General features: G+C 37.9%; 1 protein-coding gene across 2 annotated transcripts in view; it reads left to right on the top strand.

The window, feature by feature from the left end:
* Nucleotides 1–22289, top strand: part of UXS1 (UDP-glucuronate decarboxylase 1) — a 57863-nt gene extending 35574 nt beyond the window's left edge. For both annotated transcript variants that reach the window (XM_066176672.1, XM_066176671.1), the window contains 9 exons: nt 1351–1455; nt 2787–2846; nt 4853–4974; nt 11550–11669; nt 15170–15213; nt 16270–16330; nt 17739–17796; nt 20101–20204; nt 21452–22289. In XM_066176672.1, coding sequence (XP_066032769.1) covers nt 1351–1455; nt 2787–2846; nt 4853–4974; nt 11550–11669; nt 15170–15213; nt 16270–16330; nt 17739–17796; nt 20101–20204; nt 21452–21583 — 806 coding nt within the window. In that variant the 3' untranslated portion in view covers nt 21584–22289. The remainder of the gene's footprint in view (nt 1–1350; nt 1456–2786; nt 2847–4852; nt 4975–11549; nt 11670–15169; nt 15214–16269; nt 16331–17738; nt 17797–20100; nt 20205–21451) is intronic.
* The last annotated feature ends 699 nt before the right edge of the window (nt 22290–22988 follow it).

Genomic DNA, 22988 nt, shown 5'->3' with positions numbered 1-22988 from the left:
TGTGGTCTAAGTACAGATTATTTTTTAATGCTGTGATTTGCTATTGCTTTTTAATAATAAAACACCTAAGGAAATAGAAGGAAAGCATTTGTTTGATCAGCAGTGTTCTTTTGCAGGGCAAGACAGCCTTATGCCATGCACTATTTTCTTCTGTCAGAATAGCAGCTAGCCTTGACTTTTCCAGCTTCCTTCTGGTTTCAATGTCAAGTCTTCTTCATAAAAAAAGCAACCAAACCTAACTTTTCTTTGAAACACAAAGGAGTTATTTTCCCTTTCTTTTATCAGGCCATCCTAATTATTACCTCACCTTGTGATTGTTTTTCTTGAATGACTTTGGTGTAGGGGATTTGTTCTTCCTTAAACATCCCATTTGAGCTTATGTTTAATTTTTGCTTTTGCAGTTGCTCATTCATAGGTGGGTTTTTTTACACAGTTCTGGCTTGCTGTGATTCAAGTTGCATAGAAGACAGACATTTACACATTTACAACAGTCATGTTATGAAAGGCTTGCAGGTTGAGCTTTTGAATATCAGATACTGCCTATGAAAATGAATACAGTTTTCATTGCTTTGTTTTTATTATAATTTAACAAATTTGTTTCCAACAGTCTTTTGTTTCTAATACCTCCAACTTTCAATCATCTCAGACAGTGAATTTTGACTAGTTCTTTGGTTAATTGTATTTCATAACAGGGAGTTAAGGAGTGTGCTGAAATCTCTGTATTGGGTTTTGATTTGTGTGTTTGTGTTTTTTAATTAAAGCTAAAATACTGTATTTTCCAAAGCATTATGTATATATAACAAAAATAGCAGGAAAAAAAGTCAAAAGTTGCATGTTTGTCTTGCCATTATACTTAATTTATAAATTATACAAAGCTGATTAATGTTTCATTGACAGAGGGTCTCGAAATAAAAATACAGTATTTAATTTTCCCAAAAGGTTTCTCCTCATACTGAAAAAAAAAATTCTACCATTTTTGGTTCACAGTCTATTTTAGAAAAATACTCTGAAGCCTGTAGCCACTTGAGAACTTGAGGGTAAAAGAATATTGCAAATACTGAAGTACTCAGTGAAATTTTTACAAGTGGAAAAGTGTGAACACCAACACAGACATCTATATCCATGTCAACAGTGTTGATATGTTACATTATGCTCTAGATTTTGTTTTACTAAAAATCAAGTTTTTCTTAGAGTTACAACAGGTTTGTGTAGATACCATCTGTAGGTAGCAATACAGGAAGTTCTGGCTTCCAGTGCCAGGAAGTGCTCAAAGTTTCTTAACTTTAATACTTTCTCATTTAATATCTTATGTGGGAAAATTACAATGCTATCCCCTCCATTTTTCTGTAGTGGACCAGATCTATCATCTAGCATCTCCTGCTTCTCCTCCAAATTACATGTATAATCCTATAAAAACATTGAAGACCAACACTATTGGGACATTAAATATGCTGGGTAAGTGGAATTTTTTTTATTAACGTGATTAGACATTATATAATCCTGACAGAGTTGCTGGGGAGAGGGGAGGATGAAGCAAATGAGTTATGCATTTTAAAAAGTTGTTTCTTTAAGCAAAATAAGGTTGGGAGTATTTTTACCCTATTTGAAGACTTTTGTCCTTTTTCTTTAAATATATCTGCACGTGAACACTGACAGCATGGCTGTCAAAGCACAAGAACTTTGTGCCTTTAACATGGCTATGGGGTGTGCAGTAATTACAGAAGTAACAGGGACAGTTAAGAGCATGGGATTTTTATAGCACAGTTGTGTTCATGACTGCAGTTTTCACTTTGGTGACTGTGGAATATTCCCACAATTACTGTAGGTGAGTGTTTCTTTCCACCTCAGCGAACATTGGACTATGTGGAGCTGCACTGGATTAAACTCCAGATAGCAGGAGTACTGCACCCTCTTGTGCATGCTTTGGCTAGCAAATTCTGAAAGAGTGTTCAATATCTAACTTCATGCTGGGTAATTGCAATGCCGTATTTTCAGCTTTGCCTGTTACTTTTGATGCTGGGAATGGGTCTATGAAAAGCCTTTTCTACTTTTTCCTCCCATCTTTGTGCCATTTGGTGTGATGCAGAATGATCTGACTGTCAGTGATCCTAAGAATTGTTATGAGTCAGAAGAACTCCTAGGCATTAGTATAGCTTAGTTTCTTACTTGAGTGATACTCTAGACTAGAGTACAGTTCAGAGAATCAAGTGATTCAGAAGCTGTTGAGGTATCAGAATGGCACAGGTGAGAGGTTTGTTTGATTTGCCATGCCAACTCGAAGACCAGAAAGCCATTGAAATGGAATGCAGGAGAATCTCAAGTGATGGGTAGGATCATCCAAGCAGTTTAAAAGGGCATAATAAAAGAGAAAAGATTGATTTTTGTCCTGTAACATGTTATGTTGTAGAAGTTTCTTTGCATAGCTTGTCTTTAATCTATGTAAAGAAGGATTTGGTAATCATAATATACTATGTGGTTTCAAGATCCTGATTTCCTTGGCCTTTATTTAGGTTGTAATAGATTAAGTTCTTGGATCTTGATTCAATGCAACTGCTAGTCCTAGAAGCAAACACATCACATACAGGTGCTGCTCTGCTGTTTCTTTAATTTTCTAGTTTGGAAGTGGGAGCTATGGATGTGATTTACAGTGAAATTTGCCTAGTTAGAAAAATCTAATTCTTTTTATAAACATGTAAAACAGGATCACACTTAAACAGCTAGCATGAGTAAAAGATTCTTGCACTTGCTCTAATTACGTTCTTCTTTCTCCATTGCCCAAAATCTAGGTTTAGCTAAACGTGTTGGAGCACGGTTGCTGCTGGCCTCTACATCAGAGGTTTATGGAGGTAAGAAGAATAAAACAGTATTTAAAGCACTTTCTATATGATTGTGTAAAAGGATATTTACACATCTTTTGTCAGGTACCAGAACAATAGGTTTTCATCACTGTCTTATCTTGCTATTTTAGGAGATGTTCTTACAGTTTAAAATGTGAGAAGGGTGTTTACAGTGCTTGTTTTATGTTTCTAGTCAAGAGTGGTGGCAGATTTGCAGTGTTGTCTGTATCTTTCCTGTGTCCTGGTTTACATCTCTTTTTCCAAAGGGCTTTTGGGGAAGTTGAGTGTTGTACTCTAAAGTCCAGATGCCATAATGATAACCTGAGAAGAAAGATCATTTCAATAATAAATATGCATATCTTTTTCCCATCACATAGGAATTGTATTGTTAAGATTTAGCAATTGCCCTGGTGTGTAAGAGACAAAGGACGTAATCTCCAAGCTAAGAAAATACTGGTTGTGCATGCAGTTCTGGTGTCCCTTAAAATGTAGTATTTGGCAGTGCTCTCTCTCTTACTGTTAGAAGTAAAGGACTGAAAGAATGATGGATACAATGGTGACTGGATGCAGCAAGAATCTTTAATACTTCCTTGGGTGTGTAGCAGACCCTGTGCCTGCTAGAGAAACTTCCTTCTGAACTACTGCATAATTGATAATAGCAGTGTTGCAAGATGAGTGGAGATACACAGGCACAGTGCCCTGCTCAGCAGGAGTAGATTTGACTCTTGGCTGTAAGAACAAACAGATAAACAGAAAATGGTCACCTGTGTTACAAGATACAAATCTTTGTAAACAAAAAGTGAGGAAGGACAAAGAACATGCCTCTGGGTGTAAGCTTTGTGTGGAGCAACTTCAGAAGATTCAAAGAGATCACTAAGATGATTGGCTAGTCAAAGTGGCTTGAGGATGTGCAGCATTCCTACTGCTTCCTGAGCCTTAGATTATCCATGGTCAGGCTCTGCAGAGAAAAATGGTAGCCCCAAGGACTCTTCTGTAACTGAACAAACTCCGTTCTGGAGTATCTGCTTTCCCACAGCATCTTTTCAGACCCTTTAAAGATTGCTATGGGCTTTTATAATCATGTAAATCTTCTAAGCTTTTACCATTGCTCTGTGGCTTTCATGTGGCATTAATTCATTCATAATCATGTCTGAGCAGCATAAAATCAGGAAGGTTTAATCAGAACTGACTGTCAAGGCTGTTTCAAAAATTAGCTTTCAACACTAGGAAATTCTACAGTAATGTTTGCAAGCTTTAAACTCAGTAGAAATTATACTGTCCTGAAGACAACAAACAGAGAAATTTAACAAAGTGTCTGTAGTTCTTCAAGCATATAAAGCACACACCATCCAGGTTCCTAGGTGATTGTTGTTTGGTTGCTTGTTTTTTATGATCAAGAGCTTGTATACTGAATCAAACCAAAGGATTGTTTAACCTGATTGTGCCTAGTGATAACTAGTAAAAATGCTTAGGGTAAAATAGAAGAAATGCTAAGTACTTTGTGGTATGTCACTCATGTCCTTAAGAAATGCAGTACCTCCCTGTTTTCTCCATTTTTCTTCCTTTGTTTTGTATTTCATGAAATTTGAATATGCTTTACTTTCCTGTATAACCTATAATGCCTCCTCTACATAACTGCTGCCTATATAACCTGTAATGTTTCCTCTGAGACACATTAGGAAAAAGTCATATTTATGCCCTTGAGGTAGTCTGTCTTTGCAGAGAAGAGTTGAATTTAACCCTCTGTTCACACACTCTTTTAGGGAAAGCAGTTGCTGGCTATTGTTTGCTTGTACTCGATTATTTTACTAGTCTTTCATCTTCTGCCACTGCTGTTTTCATGGTTCCAGTGATTGCACTTTAAAGAAATGGTGTTAAAATGTAAGATTTTCTAAAATGCAGAATTCAGAGAGAAGCTGTGCTGACTTGTGTAACACCAATGTTCTCCTGAAAGTTTCATCATATATATTCATCTTTTGATATATCATAATCTAAGGTGTTTTTTCCCCCCACAGATCCTGAAGTTCACCCTCAAAATGAGGATTACTGGGGGCATGTGAATCCAATAGGTCCAAGAGCCTGCTATGATGAAGGAAAGCGAGTTGCAGAGACCATGTGCTATGCATACATGAAGCAGGTATTAAACTTGCATGAAATTGGGTGTTTTTTCTGTAATTATTGAAGGCCTATATATGGCAAGACTGGAATATGTGTATTTAGGGGTAGGAGGGAAAAAGAGAACATCTTGAGTAGGAACATTTATCCTGTTGTTGCAAAATCTGTTTTCTTTAATGGGAAGGTTTTATTGCTCTCACCTGTTGCGTGTTTTCAGATGAGCAGTCGTCTTGTAGAAAATATGCTTTAGTCTTCTTAATAGGTATAGTATCGCTTTCAGTATAGTAAATAGTTTTTAGACAGATTAAACTGAGGTGACCTTAGTGTGCTCAGAAGTCAATGGGATTGAATAGGGCCATTACTGATAAATGTGGAATGTTGGAGAATAATCAAAATCAGAATATACAGGTAAGAATGGGGAAGGTCTTTATTGAGTACTTATATAGAAGCAATATATTTTAAGTACTTTTGAAATCTCTTAAAATTATGTAGGTATAAATACAGAGCTTAATGAATACCTGGCTATGTAATGCCTGTTTTCAGACAGGGACAGTAACATGAGAATGAAAATGCAATTTAAAATGTGTTTAAGAAATTATACATGCCAGTTTCCTTGTGTTTCCTAACCAGCAAGTAGAAACTCATCATTAACTAATGTTGACTCTCATTGATTCTTTACCTGTATGTAAATCTTGCTTAATTGTGGTTCAGCTAGGCTCTAGGAGACTATTCAATTAGCAAATGTGGCACGCTAAGGAAAATCATATCAGTATTTCTTGTTATTTGCAGCTTTAATATACAAAAGTATAAATGAAACATAGTATATTGTATAGAATTTTAAACCTTGAAATTATAAAATTCTAAGTGCTTTTTTAAACCTTGAAAACAGAATCAAGCTGAAGTGATAAGACTTTGGGAAATGCTGTTTTACTATAGAGTAGTAATTCTGTCTTCTCTTCTACCAGACAGAGAAGGCTGAGGTTCTGTCTCCTTTGTTTTCTTTTAAATCACTGAAGGTCCAACATGGTGATACTGCTCTTGTTCAGGGTGATGTCTCCGGTATTTCACTGTAGCAAAACATTCCTTGTCAGTCTGAAAACCCTTTTTCAGTTGAAGATTGTAGTTCTATGAGAAATCCTTGTGCTGTAAGGTGTTGCATTTTTTGCAGGTTTGTGGTACACACTGCAGTATTCTCTTAGAGGGGCATGAGTAGGTAATTTTTAAAATGGGCTGTATCTTAAAATCACAGAATGAGTCATGATACCATCTCATAAATTTTATGCAGGATTTACAATGAATGGGAAAGGTTTGTAAGGTGGAACTGCAGTGCACACGTACATTAAGTAAAAAATCATGATGCACATGAGCTGTTTGTCCTAGGGGCAGCTCTGTGACGTATTTCTTGTACTTCGTTATGGGTTACTGAAGTCTGCCCAAGCTTGTCCTGTGTTCGGATATATTCTGAAACACTGTTGAGCTGGTGTGGAGAAGAGAGGGGGGATGGGTAGTGTTTAGGTGACATGCTGTTATTGGTGGGGGAAACCTTACCTTTTGAAAAGGTCTGATTTCCTCTATGCAAATAAGCATTGTGCTTTTAAAAGGATTTTCAGTAGGAGTGACCTAGCCCCAAACAGTAGGATTTGTAGTATTTCAGGCTAATATATTTCCAGAATCTCTCAGCTTCAATAAAATGAAGAAACAGGCAAAGTTATTTTGCATTTTTGGTCATTTCTTACAAAGATTTCCATCATTATGCACATTGCTGAGTACCTTAAATACCTAATAGTGTTTCCAAAAAATGTGAAGTTAAACTAAATTTCTGCATTATACTTCCAGACAGCCTGTTTGAATCAGAATGGTTTTTGAATCTAGTCAAAGTTGACTATTTGCTGGTGTCAGAGTTCCTCAGTAGCCTGTACTGACCAAGGCATTTTTAGTGCATTCTTTTCTGCTGGTGTTCGCTTATTTTGACCGTTTGAATTAAGCATTTCTTGACTTTACCACCAGAAAAAGCAGTGAGAGGGGAGTTTCAGCATACAGTATCGCAGTGTGAATTTTGTGCTTTGTTCAGGACTTGCCATTCAGTTATCTGTTCGACCTTTAAAAAATTGCATTTGGCATTCTGGAGCCACCTGGAAATCTAGGTATTAATGTTTGCTCCAATATTCTGCATTAGTTCACGTACTGACTAGAATGTGATACTATCTTCAAGGCAGGGATTTGCATCATCTGCATAGGTGTGTTGTAAATAAAAATATACAGCAGTTTAAATGCTGTGCATATTAAGGGTGTTTTGTGAACTAGATTTCTTTCTTTTCTTATATTACTGACCTGTAAGGAAATTCTCCAGAGCTGAAGCAACACTTCAGGTCACATGGGAATGTTACAGGAAAATTTTTCTTCTCCTTCCACTTTCTTCATCTATTTTTTTCACACCAGCTATGTGACTCTGAAAGCTTTAGTGGTAAGAAATGGGCTTGGTTGTGATACAACTATGACATTAAGTGATAGTTTTGGAATTGCCTTAGAAGAGCTGAAGTGTTGAACTATAAGCATGGTAATATTTCAACCATAAAGTTGTAGGTTGTGTTCACGGACCTGCATTATGCCCAAAGTATGGAGTCAGATCGTTGAGGCTGTCCTTCCCGGTTTGTTTAGGAGCTTTAGTGTTTATGACATTCACATCTCAGCATCACTGTTTTTGCAAAATAATACCAGAAAGCTATGAGTAACAGAGTATTTTATATACATTTTTTATCCAACTGACAGGACATATAAATAAAATTCCTTGGACCCAGCCTCATTGTAGAGTACTGTAGCTTAAACACGTCATAGGTGGATCCAGTGTACACAGTGATAGTAATTCTGCTGTGATTGCAATTCAAAGGTTTGGGAACAATTTTGAGAGTTACTGATCTGTGAAACACATGGGAATGAATATGAATCAGTAAGAAAGTGACTGTTAGAGCAAGGAATGCAGACAACAATCTAAGTAATTTTGGCTGAGACATTGGTAAAGATTTGTATGTCACAGTGACACCCCTGCTACTGCCTGGACTTCCCCAGCAGATTTTTTTAAATTTCAGTTGTCTGCTGGAGAGCAGACATTTGTAGGTTTTCCTTTCCTGATCTTTTGTGCAGGAAGGTCTAACTCATACTTTCTGTTCAGATAGATCCACAGAGGAAAGGAAGAAGAAAGAAAGAAGGACTGGTAATTAATAGGAGAAGCTTGCCTGATATCCTTGTGAATTACAAGGATACACAACATACCATGTTCAAATTGTTTTGGTTAAAAGAAACTCGGCGTTTGAGTTGTATTGATCTGTTTTCTAAGACAGTCAAAACAACCTGTTCTTAAAGCTTATAAAATTAAAATATGTCCTTTTAAATGAAGGAGTTATTATAGCTTCCTTGATACCCTTGGTAGTTTTTAGACCTGAGATCTCTCAAACTAAATCACTGGCAAAGACTCATGCTGAAAACCATAAACAGCTTTGTTTTGCAGGGGAGACTGGATAATTAATATTACATTTTGACTGACAGCTATAGAACAGTCTTGAATACTTATTCAGAGGAGGTATCTCTGTAAGCCATTGCAACCTTTCCTGCTTCTTTACTGTTTCTTTTCATCTGTGCAGGCCCTGTCTGTGTGAAGAAATTCATATTGATAAATAACAGAGTGAGCCGAAGTGTTTTGCTAGTTAACAATCCTGTGTTTTATAATCTTGCTCTTAGGCTCTTTTTTGGATTGCTCAAGGAATTTTCTTTCTGATCAGTCTGCTATGGGAAGGCATTGTCTTAAACTGTGAGGACAGAAGGCAGTTGATGGCATTTTATCTCAGCATTAGGGATAAATCTCAAGCTCTCTTTACATTTAGCAGTATAAATATAAGCCAAATAGGTTTTTTTCCTTTCTCTAGGATTCAGTAAAATACTGTACATGACTTACTGCTGCAAACCTGGGGAACTAATTGACTTTGGTAGTGGAAATATTGTAGAGGTAGTCAGTCATTGCTACATGGTATTGATAATATTCGGAGTAACGGGACATAGCTAAGACACAGACAAGTAATACTAAAAGGAGTAAAGTTACTCAACATATAAAAAGGATCACTTCAAATGAGATGTTCATGAAACAGCAAAAGGAGAGTTATGACAATTTTGAAGTTACTGGTTCCAAAATCTCTTTGTCTGTGGAAGAGTTTCTTTTGAGAAGACAGATTCCAGTTTTAAAGGGGCAAATGAAAAATTAGCTGCATGGAAAATAGATTTTTCAGAGCAGTAGGCTGCAGAGAAAAGCTTTGCTAGATGATACTGTAAATAAAAGATTACTCCTTTTAAAAGACAACATTACAGTGGGGTGAGGTGAATAAATAGAAGGGAGAAGAAATAATGGATTCATTGTGACTGTAAGTGCCTGTAGAGAATGTGTTGTTTTTGTTTTCTTGATCCCTTGCTGGTTTCCAACCAATACTGGAAAGCAAGGCTGCTGCTGTGGCTGTGCAGTGCAAAAGAGGCTTTTTGGTCAGCATTGTTGAATGAGTTATTTTTATTTTGAATACTGCCTTCCAAGTGCCATATTTTCTGCACTTGTTATTAATGGAAGTATCTGGAAAGCCCATGTGAAATACAACCCCTTCCTAAAGGATTCAGTGGCCTTCTTAAGATAGAGTGCTGGGCAAAACAAAGGAAGGAGCAGCTCTGTACGAGTATGTCTTCCCACATGCAGTGAAGGCCTTGGGAATGGTTCTGTCACATACTGCTGGAAGTATACATTTTAAATGTTTCACTGCTGTACTTTTTTAGCTAACAAGAGGTAAAGAGTATATTCTCAGCTGATGCATTTTGCATGGAAAGGGACTTCTGCTTGTTCCAGAGTCTCTTTCAGTGGGAAAGACCCAGTGGATGTTGTGAGGTTATTTTTTGGCTCTGTTGTGGATACAGGCTTGCTGAACAAAGACTGTATATCTTTTGCTGTGGCACAGTAGTTGGCTCCCTTGTTACTGTTAGTTTACCATTTAGTTGCAGTTGCAAACAAGGTTCAATCATGACAAATGAAATCTTACCTGCAGCTGAGTGGAATTGAATGTTGACTTTCTCCATACTGGGAGGTGTTGGGCTTCACGTGTACTACTTGGCGTTTCTGATTTCTCAACACTGAGTAATAGCTGATATCTTGAATATCCCTTTTGCCTGTCTCTCACCTGTAAAAAGCTAGTTCTGCTGCTTTCACAAAACATCTTTGAGGATTCGTTTGTTTATGAATCACTTGGAGACCTGAGAGAGAAGGTCATATTTTCCTGCAAGTGTCTCTTGTATATGAAGCTACATTTATTTCCAAGAAAAATGTGTTTCCAGGTCTCTTCTGAGCAGATTGTGTGTGAGCTGCAGCTTTCAGCCACGAATGTACCAAAAATATGCTTTTTCCACATACATCCTCTTCCAAGACAAGAGAAAGCATTGGTCTAAACCTTAGTAAAATACATGGAAAATACAAGATGTTCTGTGTATCTTCTGAAGGAATGGTTATGGAAGGAAATGTTTGCAACTCTAGAGCACTGAGCTTGTGACTTCAATTGAATCAGAGCACAGAAAGTTTGCTTCAGACAAATTTTTTCCTGTAACTGATACAAGGATGTCTTTTTCTGGGAGGTGGGAGGACCAGGTAATATGAGGAGGATACGTAGGCCTGCACTGAGGTTGACATCTTCTTCCCTACCTTGTGACTGTCACTCTCAGATGGTAGCATCTATCTGCTTACAGCATACCATATTGCTCTGAACTCAGCAGTATCCTGTTTTAGCTCCCAAGGGCTGAACATCCTTCTTGTAGACTTTATCATAAACTGTGGCTTGTCCAAATGACTGTGTCAATCAAAATAACTAGAGGGAGATTACTTCAGTCTAGTCTCTAAGTGTTAAAATGCTTTGTCCAGAAAGGTTTCCATTTCACATATTTGTTGCATTTTGCTTCGAAATTTTGTATAATACTCTGTAGAAAGAACTTCTGGAAATGATAAAATTGTTTATTGGAAAAAAAGCTGCACCATTGAAGATTGTAGTGCATGCATTTACACAGCCTAATAAGAAGGGCACTAGAAAATGCTGTGGTTACAAAACCACTTTATAGTCTTTGTAAAAGATACTTTTCTGATATATTCAACTTTTCTAAAGTATGGACTTCTGTAATCTACAGAAATGGTGCCTTGGTACTATATCTGGTAATAGTGAGACTTCACTTATGTGCAAAAAAAGTAGCTAAGACCTAGGTGAAGTAAGTTGTTATTGGAAAGGTATTACTGAAAAATCTTAAAGTTCTTCTTGGAAGAAAATGCATGTGCTAAAATCATGAGCTGTTCTAGCACTGATTTAAATTTGCATTACAAATACTGAGAACTAGTATAAATTACCTTACTATATGCACTATATTTTTCAGAATGGCTAAGGAGAGATTTGAAATGTTTCATTATTAGAAAATAATGCATGTTAAAGCTGAGAGATGAATTCTTAAAAGCTTTTTGACAGGGGAGAGTTTACACTTTCAGGGAGAAAGAGGCTTTTATTAAGGAAGTAACAATTCTTTTTTCTTTGGCTACAGGAAGGAGTTGAAGTGAGGGTTGCCAGAATATTCAATACCTTTGGTCCCCGAATGCATATGAATGATGGAAGAGTTGTCAGTAATTTTATCCTACAAGCTCTCCAGGGAGAACCACTAACAGTAAGTGACGACCTCCTGATGATATGAAGAACCATTCATCTTTATATCCTGTCCTGATGTCTTGCAAATGAGGATAGATTTTAGAAAATACTGATGTTCCCCTCCTCCAAAATGTAGTGTTCCGGTATACTAAACTCAAGTGTATGGAATGACATGTCTGAAGATGTGCTCTGTCGATGAGGTTGATCTTTCTTTCCCAGAAATAAACAAGGCTACCAGTTGCTATCTGCAGAAGCATTTTGGCATTCTTTGTATTGGAGATATGAACAAAATCCAGAGTTCTGTCAGGAATGTCTCTAAGAAGAAGCAGACGATCCAAGGAGAAAAAGGATGAAAGTTTTGTGGTAACTCCCACAACTCTGATTCTTGCAGAGCAAAATCTGAAACTGGACAGAGCACTGAAGAGTTTAGGCCAGGGAATAAGTCATGCCAAGCAGGATGAAGCTTGGTGTCCTGTGATAGAGCTCCTCTAACTTCAACGTTTTTCAGTAAGTGTGCCAAAGTGTGGCTACCCCCTGCAAAACTTTGCTGGTAAGACACTACCGTAGTGACAGAGTGAAATCTAGAATTCTTTCCAAAGAAAGAAAATTTAAGGAGTTCAGATCACATACATTCTGCAAAGCAATGCACATCACCTGACTTAATTACTGGTATTCTTGAAAGATTGGTCTTCTCTGGACATCAGCATTTGCTCGCTTCCTGTTTAACAGTGATTGGTCACTTATGCAACTTGTGACTATTTTTTAATGTCATCAATGATGAATTTTGGCTACTCTGGTGTTCCTAGCCTTTGCTAAATTAAGTTTAGGCTTGTGGTTATTTCAGAGTTACAGGCCTGCAGTAATGCTGTATTCGCCATGTCTCATAAAGATTTATTTTTTCCTCCAGAGATTTACTGCTTTTGTAGAAATCATGTTAGTGTTTAGTGTATGGTAGCTATTGTGTGATGCTGACTGTGACTTACCCAGTCTTTACTGGGGCATATGACATTTAGTCTGCCATATAAGTCAGCATTAAGAGTGCAGACCTCAGGGCTTAGTCTTATGTAGCTGACTAAACCAGTGAGCCCAGCTTGGCTAGCCCTAGATAGGAATCCCATCAGCACTACATAGACAGCACAACCATGTGGGTCAGTGCTTTTTTCCTATCAAAATATTTAAAAAAATGGAATTTAAAATCCTGCAGAAAGAGTTTCATTTTCTTACCCAGGTGTCTTCCTGAACTTGCTTATTGGAACTAAACAAATAGAAGCAATCAAGAAGGTGGAGCTTCTTGTTTTGATACTCTGCGTCCTTGTAGGACTTGCTTGTATCAAAATATGAGTGTGGCCATGTGCTGATTTGTGAGTGTCGATGTTCCCAGGATGGCATCCCTGGGCATAAAGTCTGAGCTTCTAAATGCTGTTTAGAAAATTTACTGGCTTACAGAGGATCAGAAGGTATTTCCATTTTTTGAGTTTGGTCCCCAGTGCATGTAGCAAGCTATTGCCATATTTGGCCTGTCAAATGTCTTTTTGATTATGCATAGTTTCTCAAGTCTTACTGGTAGTAGTACTGCAGTCTTTTATAAGAACAGAGTGAGAACACTAACAGAAAGTTTTGTGAAGCCTTATGAAATACAAAGCACTTACCTTGTTTTAAAACATACAGTCCATGGAGTATTTCAGAGCATCAATATGAGAAGTCTGGAGTCCATGTTCTTCTGTGGGAGGGCATACTGGAAGCTTTTATTTTATTTCTGTAATTGCCATGCTGTCTAAACTTTAGCAAGAATATAATTGTAATAGGGGTTAAAATAAAATGTTCTGCCCGACATCACTGTTCTGTAGGAAATAACTGTCTGATGTTGAAAATTACTGGATCTGAGAAGAGATGTAAGGGGAGAGTTCTTTAGCTGATCAGGTCAAATAAAATTATCAGCAATAAGCAGTGGCTGAGACCTAGGAAAAAAAATCAGTCTTACATCACCACAGAATTTGGCTGACAGGAATACCAAGCATGTGGATTTCTTTAGAAACTCTTTTGTATTTGGTCTCTCAGTTCAGAGTACGTGTTCAAGTGGAGTAAGTAATCTGTTGAGAGACCAGTATCACTGAGTTGTAGAAATTGTGGCCTATGCAAACATGATGATTGTTGTTTTGTTATTGTAAAGGAAAGATCTATTAAGAGAAACTGAAGGATAGAAACTATATTGTATTTTCCAGCCATTGCCTGTGTGTCAGAAAGATAACCACTTGGCTGTCTTTGCAAAAATCATGTACAAATACTTAGTTCTGTAAAACTTAGCCCACATGCTAAAAGTAAAGCTAAATGCAGGAAGCTCTACATAAATGCATAAAATCTGCTTCCTGTTTGATTGGGAGTCCATCAGGCTGTCATTGTGCTCCTGGTGCATTCCTTTCTCAATCAGTTTTTGGGTAAACTCTTAATTAGACTCCTGATCTTACCCAATGTGTACTCAAATATGAATTGTTCCAGGCTCTTAATCAGCCTTGGAGAGCTCAAGGCTTACCAAGTAACAGGTGGCCTGTGTACCATTGTAGTGCCCTTTCTTTCCTCAAGGAAAACAAGCATGCTTTCTTTCCTGTCCTTCCAAAAACCTTTCTGATGCAGAAGGTTGATGATAAAATGTGTGTGTCCCCAGTTAAACTGAAATGTTTTCACTACTTAAATGTGCCTACTGATAGCTTTCAGAATGTGAGTATTCGTGTTTTAAAGATTTAGTACTGCACTTGATTAAACTGTGGAAAAAAAATAATGGTGTCAAATAGCATTCTGTACACTTCAAGTATGCATCAATGTCTGTTTGAACTTCAACGACTTGCTCCAAAGTATCACTATGTAATCTGAGGAGACTTTTTTGTCCCTTCTAAGGTTTTGATACAAATCTGTACTGGTGACTTTGTGAATTGTATCATCTAGAAATTACTCTGCTTCCCATTTCCCTTGATAGTAATATTCAGAGCCACATGATTATTGTTTGTTTTTTTTTCCCCCCCTGGTTGCTTTAAACACAGTGCTGTTTCTCAACAATTTTTTTAGAAACCACTAACATTTAGTAGTGGTCTCTTTGAAGCTGACTGTTGTTAATGAGCAAGTCAAAACTGCTCATCATAACCGCATCATAGCAGTCTGAAGTTTACTTTAAATCTTTGGCACTCTTTTCTGCCTGAGTGCAGGCTGCATCTTCTTTCAGTGTTCTACGAGAGGACAAAGCATCACTGTCCTACAGCCTTGAGAAGGTTTCCTTCATGCAGAGTTCTGGTTACCAAAATGCCCAAGGATATGTTTAGTGGAGACAGATCCAAGAGGAAGACGACCTTCAATGAACTGATACTTTGTCAAAGGCTCTGCAAGCACATTTTTTTCCTTTCCTGTAACTCTGAGCTTGTGTCTCAAGTGTTTCTCCTTGAGACATTTTTCTAGAATGGTAAGGAAAAGATAATTGGGCTAGTGAGGACTTCTGTGTTTATTAACTTTCCTATTTTTATATGGTTTTAGGTCTATGGACCAGGAACTCAGACGAGAGCTTTCCAGTATGTCAGGTAAGCCTCGTTTGTTCTGTCTGATAATTTACTTCATGGTTGGATTAGCCTGGTCAGCTTTGTATGCATGTGCATTTGCTTTACTTTTTTAAATCATTTTTTAATACAAACACTCAAAAAAATATGCACCCACTGAAATCTGATTTCAGCTTTTCTCAGCTGCCTGATCTGCTTTACTGGAGCTCTTAGGAGGCAGCTTTACTTTCAGAAGGAAGATGGAAATTTTTAAAAATATCAGGGAGAAGCGTATTAATTGGTTTAGAATTTTACTTGATACTAACATTCTCTTCCCTTCCAGAGACAGGAAGTAACAGCCAAGCTTTTGGTGCTGAACAGTTTGTCACTCCTTGCATTTTAATGCAATGCTGCCACCTCGTGTTCTTGGGACTGCTGTCATTGGTGTGCAGACTGCACAAAAAAAAAAAAAAAGGCAAAAAAAAAAAAAGCTAAAAAAACCCATGCTGGACTTCTGGGTTGTTTTAAGCATTTTTTGCTTGGAAATGTTCTTTCCTTCTTCTGAAAGTAGTGTCAGTGGTAGTAGATGTTAAAGAAACCCCATCAGGTCAAACTACCCATTCCTTTCCTAATTATAAGTCATAATGAAAAGGATCTGGATTTCTATGTCTAGGGCCAACATCTGTGGCTAATAATCCAAAATAACAATGGGTTATGTTGCTGGGGGAAAGTAACACCAAAATACTGTTTTTTTACAAACTTGGTTTAAAAATTTTTGAGAATGAGAAGACAATTCAAACAACAGGCTGCAAACCAGGTGGTAATGTTACATGCCTCTATTACAACTTGGTCTATTCTGTTTGAAATGCATTGGAAATCAGCCTCCAGATATGTTTGGATACTGGAGAGAAGGAGAAATACTAATATTTTTTTAATACAAACACTCAAGAAAACATGCACCCATATAAATCTGATTTCAGCATTTCTCAGCTGCCTGATCTGTTTTACTGAGGCTCTTTGGAGTCAGCTCTCTTTTTAGACCAAGAATAGTATTTATAGAGAAGTGGAAATTGCCCCAATCTGTTCTTCTCTCTTTTACAGTGATCTTGTGAACGGGTTGGTTGCATTGATGAACAGCAATGTCAGCAGTCCTGTCAACTTGGTGAGTATGTGTGCTCCACTCTCCTGAGTTAGTGCACTGGTCAATACCACCTGTTTTCCTCCTTGTCACTGCTACTGATTTCTAGAGGAAACAAATGGAGTAAAGAAAGCTCTTTCCATTATGAAGAACATATTCTCCTATGTATCTTCTTTATGAATAAGAAGACTAAGCCCCTAGATATTGAGATCTTACAGTTCCAAGGACAGGATAAATTTGCTGGAGTTTTCCATTTGTTTTAGCAAGATGTATGTAATTAGGATGTGTGGGCGACACATGCAAAGTGCACCAAGAAAATGACTGAAGACTGATTTTAGTGGAAAGAAAGCACTGAAGGAATCCTTAGCTCTAGATAATTAGAAATAATTTCATACTACCATGGATTCAAGGAAAATGTGATAGTATTTTATGGTATAGTTCTCTAATATTGTTTAAAGTGCTTGGAACTTGCCTAGTAAGATTTTTCTTCTATTCTGTTTGTTATCACCTTATTTTTAGTAGTGGATTTAAGAATAGAAAAAGGATGCATATCTCAAGTCATTTCTTGTGTATGCCAGCTTTTGCCAAATCAGATACTCAACTCTGCAGAGCAGTTGTTCACTAGATTTTCGCTTTCTCCTGTGGCCATGAATTAATTTCTGTGTTTCTTTCCAAATGCTGATATGTTCAAACTCTATCACGTGCTTTGTCTTCCAAAAACTCAGTATTTAAATCTATATATATCTTAAGTGCTCAGCTTTAGGTCAAACGAGATGTGGTAAAAAAGAGTTTTGAAATAAGGAAAGCTAGGGATGGAGAAAATTGAGTCTGATGAAGGTGAACTAATGCTAGCAGAAAGTGTTCAGCATTTCATTGTGAAATTTTGATCAGAAACTTATGTGCAAGTTGATTAAAAAAAAGAAAAGGAATACTGTATAGGAAAGCAAATAACCCTTATGAAATGGTCTGTAAGCTGTAGTAGATTCAGAAGCAATTGTTTGCAGCTAAACGAGTCTGAGTTCCTAACTTTGGATGAACCAAGAACTTAGCATACTTCTTCACGACACCTGTTCTCAGCTGTGCACAGTCCTTAAATCCAGATTTCCAAATGACGTGGCAGTGTGGGCTGCTCAGTGTCATAGGCCTTTACTGTGATTGCCAGCTCTTTACAGACTGACCTTTTGGGGGGAGGGGAGGGCAGGGAGCAACACCTCCCTACATACACTGAATTACCAGTGTGAATGTAATGGAGGACAAATTTTGTAATGAGTAAGAAGCTTGTCAAAGTTGCCTTCTTATTTTTTTTCAACAAAGTAGAATAAAGTGTAAAGTTTAGCTTTTTCAGAGTTTAACATGCCTCTGTTGGAACTATCTTGTGTCTAGCATGTTGTAAGGTGTTTGTTATTGAAATGTGCATCTCTTATGTTTGTAGGGAAATCCAGAAGAGCACACTATCCTAGAGTTTGCCCAGTTAATTAAAAAACTTGTTGGTGAGTATGATTAGTAATTCTTTGTAAAGTTTATGAAGTACTTATTGTCATTAGATAATTATTACTTGATGAGTGTGTGTAATATTTGGATAATTTAATTAGTCTTTGGATTTCTTAATACTTTTATCAAAGGCATTTAATCATATCATTAAATATTAATAACATAATCCAAATCCTCTCAATTGTCTGTAAACTATTACATGAAGAATAAAATGAATACATTTTCTGTGTATCTGTACAATCTATACCCATTAATTTTTATAATGTTTGGACAAATTTTTAGGTTTGTTTTGGCACAGGGACAGTACATAAATGAAATGTAAAATAAATGAATGAAAATGTCCTGTATAATATCTTAGCTGCGATAGGGGTCCTTCAGGAAGGTGGTGGTTCACAGTTGTGCAGGCTGTGGTCCTTCAACTGCCATTGAAAACCCCATGCTGTGGCAACAGTCTTTCTCTGTTCTTTTCACTGTTTCTAACAGTGATTCCTGAAAGGGTTGACAACACCTGGGAAGAAAATACTGTGGCTTCCTCCTCATTCTTGCTCTGACACCTGTAGCAAATGAGAGCTCTCAAGAACAGAAGGAAATGGTTGTGCTTGGTCTTCTAGTGTGGCTGCATAATGAGATGAAACATCCTGCTGCCATTAGCCAAGGGCTTTTAGTGCATTCCAGAAGTGCTTCTGACAGATCTGAAAAAGACAAGTTCAAACATGTAACACCAAAGTTGATGCATGTGTTGTTTCTAATAAAAGACTCTTCCCTCTGGAAAACTTCTTTGAATCCACAGATCAGGGAAGGAAATGGAAAAGTCACAGCACCAAACCCATCAGACACATAGATTAATTGCCGCCTCTGTTTGTCTGTTCACAAACAACTTGATATGTTCCAGTCCACTCAGGGAGGCGGTTTAGTTCTAAATGGCATGTAAACTGTTTGCTAGATTTGGTTAGAAGAATTGGCCTTTTTCTGTGTGTTGTTCTGAAGACAGGCAAGTTCTTGGCTATTTAAATCAGACTGGAGATCACAGGCAAAGAGAAACTGATGCCCTTTTGTAATGCCGAAGTGCTAACAATCATGGAATGGTTGAGGTTGGAAAGGATCTCTGGAAGCCACTTGGTCCAACCCCTCAGCTCAGGCAGGGCAACCTACAGCCAGCATTGGCCCAGGACCATGTCCAGATGACTTTCAAGTTATCTCCAAGGGTAAAGACTCCATGTCCTCCTTGGGCCATCTGTGTTGCAGTTTGTGCCCACTGCCTCTGGTCCTGTCACTGGGCTCCACTGGAAAGAGCCTGGCTTTCACTTCTTAATCCCCCCATCTAGTATTTATACACATGGATGAAATTCCCCATAGCCTTTTCTTCTCCAGATTGAAGGGCCCCAGGTCTTTCAGCCTCTCCTCGTACTCTAGTCCCTTCATCATCACTGTGTCCCCTTTGTTGCACTTGCTCTGTATGTCCCTGTCTCCCTTGTACGGGGGAGCCTAGACCTGGACCCAGTTCTCCATATGGATCTCATCAATGCTGATTAGTGGGAAAGCTGATCTCCCTTGTCCTGCTGGCAGCTTTTGTGCAGCCCAGGAGATCATTTGCCTTCTTTATGGCAAGCACACATGACAAGTTCATATTCAACTTGGTGCCCACCAGGACCCTCGGTCCTTTCCTGCCAAGTTGTATTCTAGCTGGGTGGTCCTCAGTCTGTACTTCCCCAGATTCAGGACTTTGAACTTGTTGAATTTCATGGAGTCCCTGTGAGCTCTTTCTCCAGCCTCCTTTCTTGAGGTCTGGATGGCAGCACAGTACTCCGGTGTATCAGCAATTCAGTATTGATCCAATGTTGACCCTTGGGGTATTGCAGAGTTACCAGTCTCTAGTTGATCACCACCCTCTGGGCCTGGCCGTGCAGTTCTCGGTCCTCCTTACTGCTCATCCAGTGCGGGTGTTATGGGAGACAGTGTAAAGGCATCCCTGAAGTTAAAGCAGGTGATATCCACTGCTCTGCCCTTGGCTACTGAAACAGTTATTTCCTCATAGAAGGTTAATAGACTGGCCTGTGAGTGTAACTTAAATTTTCATGAATCCATGCTGAAATCGTGAAATGCTTTGTGAACCCATGTTGCTGTGGGACAGGTGGATCACCCAGCTGTTGCATGCAGTGCACCTGTGTCTGTGCAAAGCATTTCAGTGGTTGAATTAAGAAGCAGAGAGCTGCAGAAAGACCTGCTGCTCCATTTGGTAGAAAAAATATAAATGCAAAGCATAGTGAATTGCAGATGGTAAATCACAGTGTCTTGTTTAATAGGCAGTGGGAGTGAAATCCAGTTTCTCTCAGAAGCACAGGATGACCCTCAGAAACGAAAACCTGACATCAGAAAAGCCAAGTTACTGCTTGGCTGGGAACCTGTGGTATGTACAGATTAATTACTGTTGCTGTGTGGTAGAACCAACAGGAGGCAGAGGGGGCTGAGGGAGGGCCATATTGATAGCATGTTCTTCCTGGTATATCTGCCTAATGCCATCTCCAGAACAGTTTTAACATTTTAACTTTTTCATTTGTGTATTATGAGATGTTTACCTTTCTGTAAGCCCGATGAGTCATTTGAAGTATGTAGTACATAGTTACTTACGTTACCAAGCCCGTAGCTAATGGGTTTGCTGGTGTTGCTGCAATCCTCAATCCTGTTGCTGACAATAGGAGTTGGTTTGCTTGGAGAGGCAAGATCTGCTTCATTCCCAGAAAAAGTGCAACTTTCTTAGCCAGCTCCCCATTCTTACTGGCACAATGGTTTGCAGCCTTTTTTAAATTTGCAGAAAAAAGTCATTCCAGGAAACGTGAACCTACCTAGTAAATGTAAGTCTAATAATAGAAAAAGATCCAGACCCTTCTGAAAGGATTCACAGAGGCACCTGGTATTGATAGACCATGTCTGACAGCCCAAGGGTGATAGCAAATTGTTGCAAACACAGAAGGTTTAACTTTTATATATCTGGCCTTCTGTGTTTGGTGCAGGCAGTAACAAAACTTGCTCTGAAGTGGCAGTACAGAGTTGGTACAGCAAGGCAAGCAGTTTTTGTGCTGCTGTTTTTATCTCCCTGTATTGGTGATGGTGTCAAGCAAGCATGTCAGAGCATATGGCTCCTGAGAAAACAAGTCCTCTGTTGTTCCTGTCTCCATATTCTATGCCTGTATTTAAACACTGCAATTTGTAGGATTACAATTATTTGTATAGGATTTAAGAATATCAAATGAGATACTGGGTGCCAGCTTTATACCATGCTGCGAAAGAGGATCTTTAATCCTTACAAACAGAAGGGGCTTAAATGCAGGGTGTTTGTCTCTTTCAATGCATTAAGAATTGAAAGTAGAATTCTGCGTGTCTGTTTTGATACGAAACAGACCCATCATTACCATATGTGAGATTTAAATTTGCTGGGTTTTGCGACTTATGTCAGAAAATATATGTGCTGTCTAAAAGCTCAGCTATATCAGCAGTGAGGAGATGTAACCAGCATGTGGTGCTGTTAATACTTAGATTGGCTGAGAGTGAGACTCCCTGGCTGCCTTGTGATAGCTGTGTTATAAAAGATACTGTTGTGAAATGAGCTGATGTGAACCTAGAGTGATACGATTCTTTCCTCACTTTTGGGAACAGGTCCCATTGGAAGAAGGTTTGAATAAAGCAATTCATTACTTCCGTAAAGAACTTGAGTATCAGGCAAACAATCAGTATATTCCCAAACCAAAACCTGCAAGGATGAAAAAAGGAAGAACAAGACATAACTGAAGACTCTCAGTTGGACAGGAAACTCCCTGCTTGACATTTGACAGATGTAACTTTTTTTAATTTTTTTTTTAAGTTTTTTTTTTCGAGAGAGACTTTAAAACAGGTATCATGAAGAACGAACTGGAATTTCATTCTGAAGCTTGCTTTAAAGAAGTGGATGTGCCTAAAAATAACATAAATATTCCCTTTCCCTGCAAATCTTGCCTTGCACTTTTTAAATCTGTCTTTTTATGTAAAATAGAGTAGAAGCATCTTTTAGTATCTTCAAGTTTTATATCTTGATGTGAGATCATTTTGTTGTGACTGTCCTTGACAGTTTTATTTACTGGTTTCTTTGTGAAGCTGATGATAAACACAAATGGGATGGAAAATGCCAATTTATTTATAAAATGGGTACTATAAAATATGAGATGTTCTACTATGCATAAGAAAAAAACTAGTGGTATTGTCAGGTGAGAGACACTGACATCTGCATATAGAAGAGTTTAAAAGAATTCTGTATGAGAGCTTTATGTATTCTTTAAAGGAGAGATTTTTTCAAAGGTTTAGTTTTAGTTGTACACTTGAATTTGAGATATTTTCATTGATTACCATGGATAAGGATATTTTGAATCACTACTGTGTTGTGCGTACTCTGGGAATAAAGTTAATGTATTATTGGTTACAGTGGTTGAATATGCTATTTTAATAAAATACTGAAACTTCAGTTTACTACGTTCAAGGTTTTACTGTGGGCATTTCTCTGGATTTGCACATCTGTGGATTTGTTTTGTATGAATTATAAAGTAAGAGTCTGTGAATAATCCACTCAAAGTTAATAACTTTGGTCTTGAATTGCTTGTCTCTTAACATATGTGTATAGTAAGGGCTGCAGGATGTCTGTTGAAACAGATTGGACAAAACCATCCTGATTTATTCCAATTCAGGTAGTTGGTAGTGATACAGGAGTATGATAACCATGGCGCATAACTTCAGCCTTCTTGAAGAAGTACTGAGGAAGTGTTTGTTATAAGCAGTTAATAAATTGCCAGTAAATGCTTTCAACTTCAGTAACTATGCCTGTCATCTTAGCAAAAAAAAGAAAAGCAAACAACGAAACAAAAAAACTTCAATTCCCCTTATTTTTAGTAGTTCTCCTAGTTTTTAAAAGATATTTAAGCTTAGTGCCACTCAAAATTGAAAATCCTAAACCTCATCAAGCAAAGTGACTTGACTTTATCTCATTAAAGCTTCATGTTTTTATTAGCTTTGGAATATCTTTAGGTTGATGGTAAATTGGGAGTTACCAGTAGCAATGATGATGTGCCCAGCCCTGGAAAGACTCCAAGAGCAGTGTGGCATTTAGGCCCCTTTGTCTGAGCTGTCTGCCAGAGCTTCACAGTGCCTGCATGGCTTGGGAGTCCCA

This window comes from Chamaea fasciata, unplaced genomic scaffold (genome assembly GCF_029207755.1).
Source record: "Chamaea fasciata isolate MVZ Bird 193981 ecotype frontalis unplaced genomic scaffold, bChaFas1.0.hap1 SCAF_2, whole genome shotgun sequence".
In the NCBI taxonomy this organism is placed as follows: domain Eukaryota; kingdom Metazoa; phylum Chordata; class Aves; order Passeriformes; family Sylviidae; genus Chamaea; species Chamaea fasciata.
Note: the sequence above shows the minus strand (reverse complement) of the source record. Positions and strands in the feature narration are given on the sequence as shown.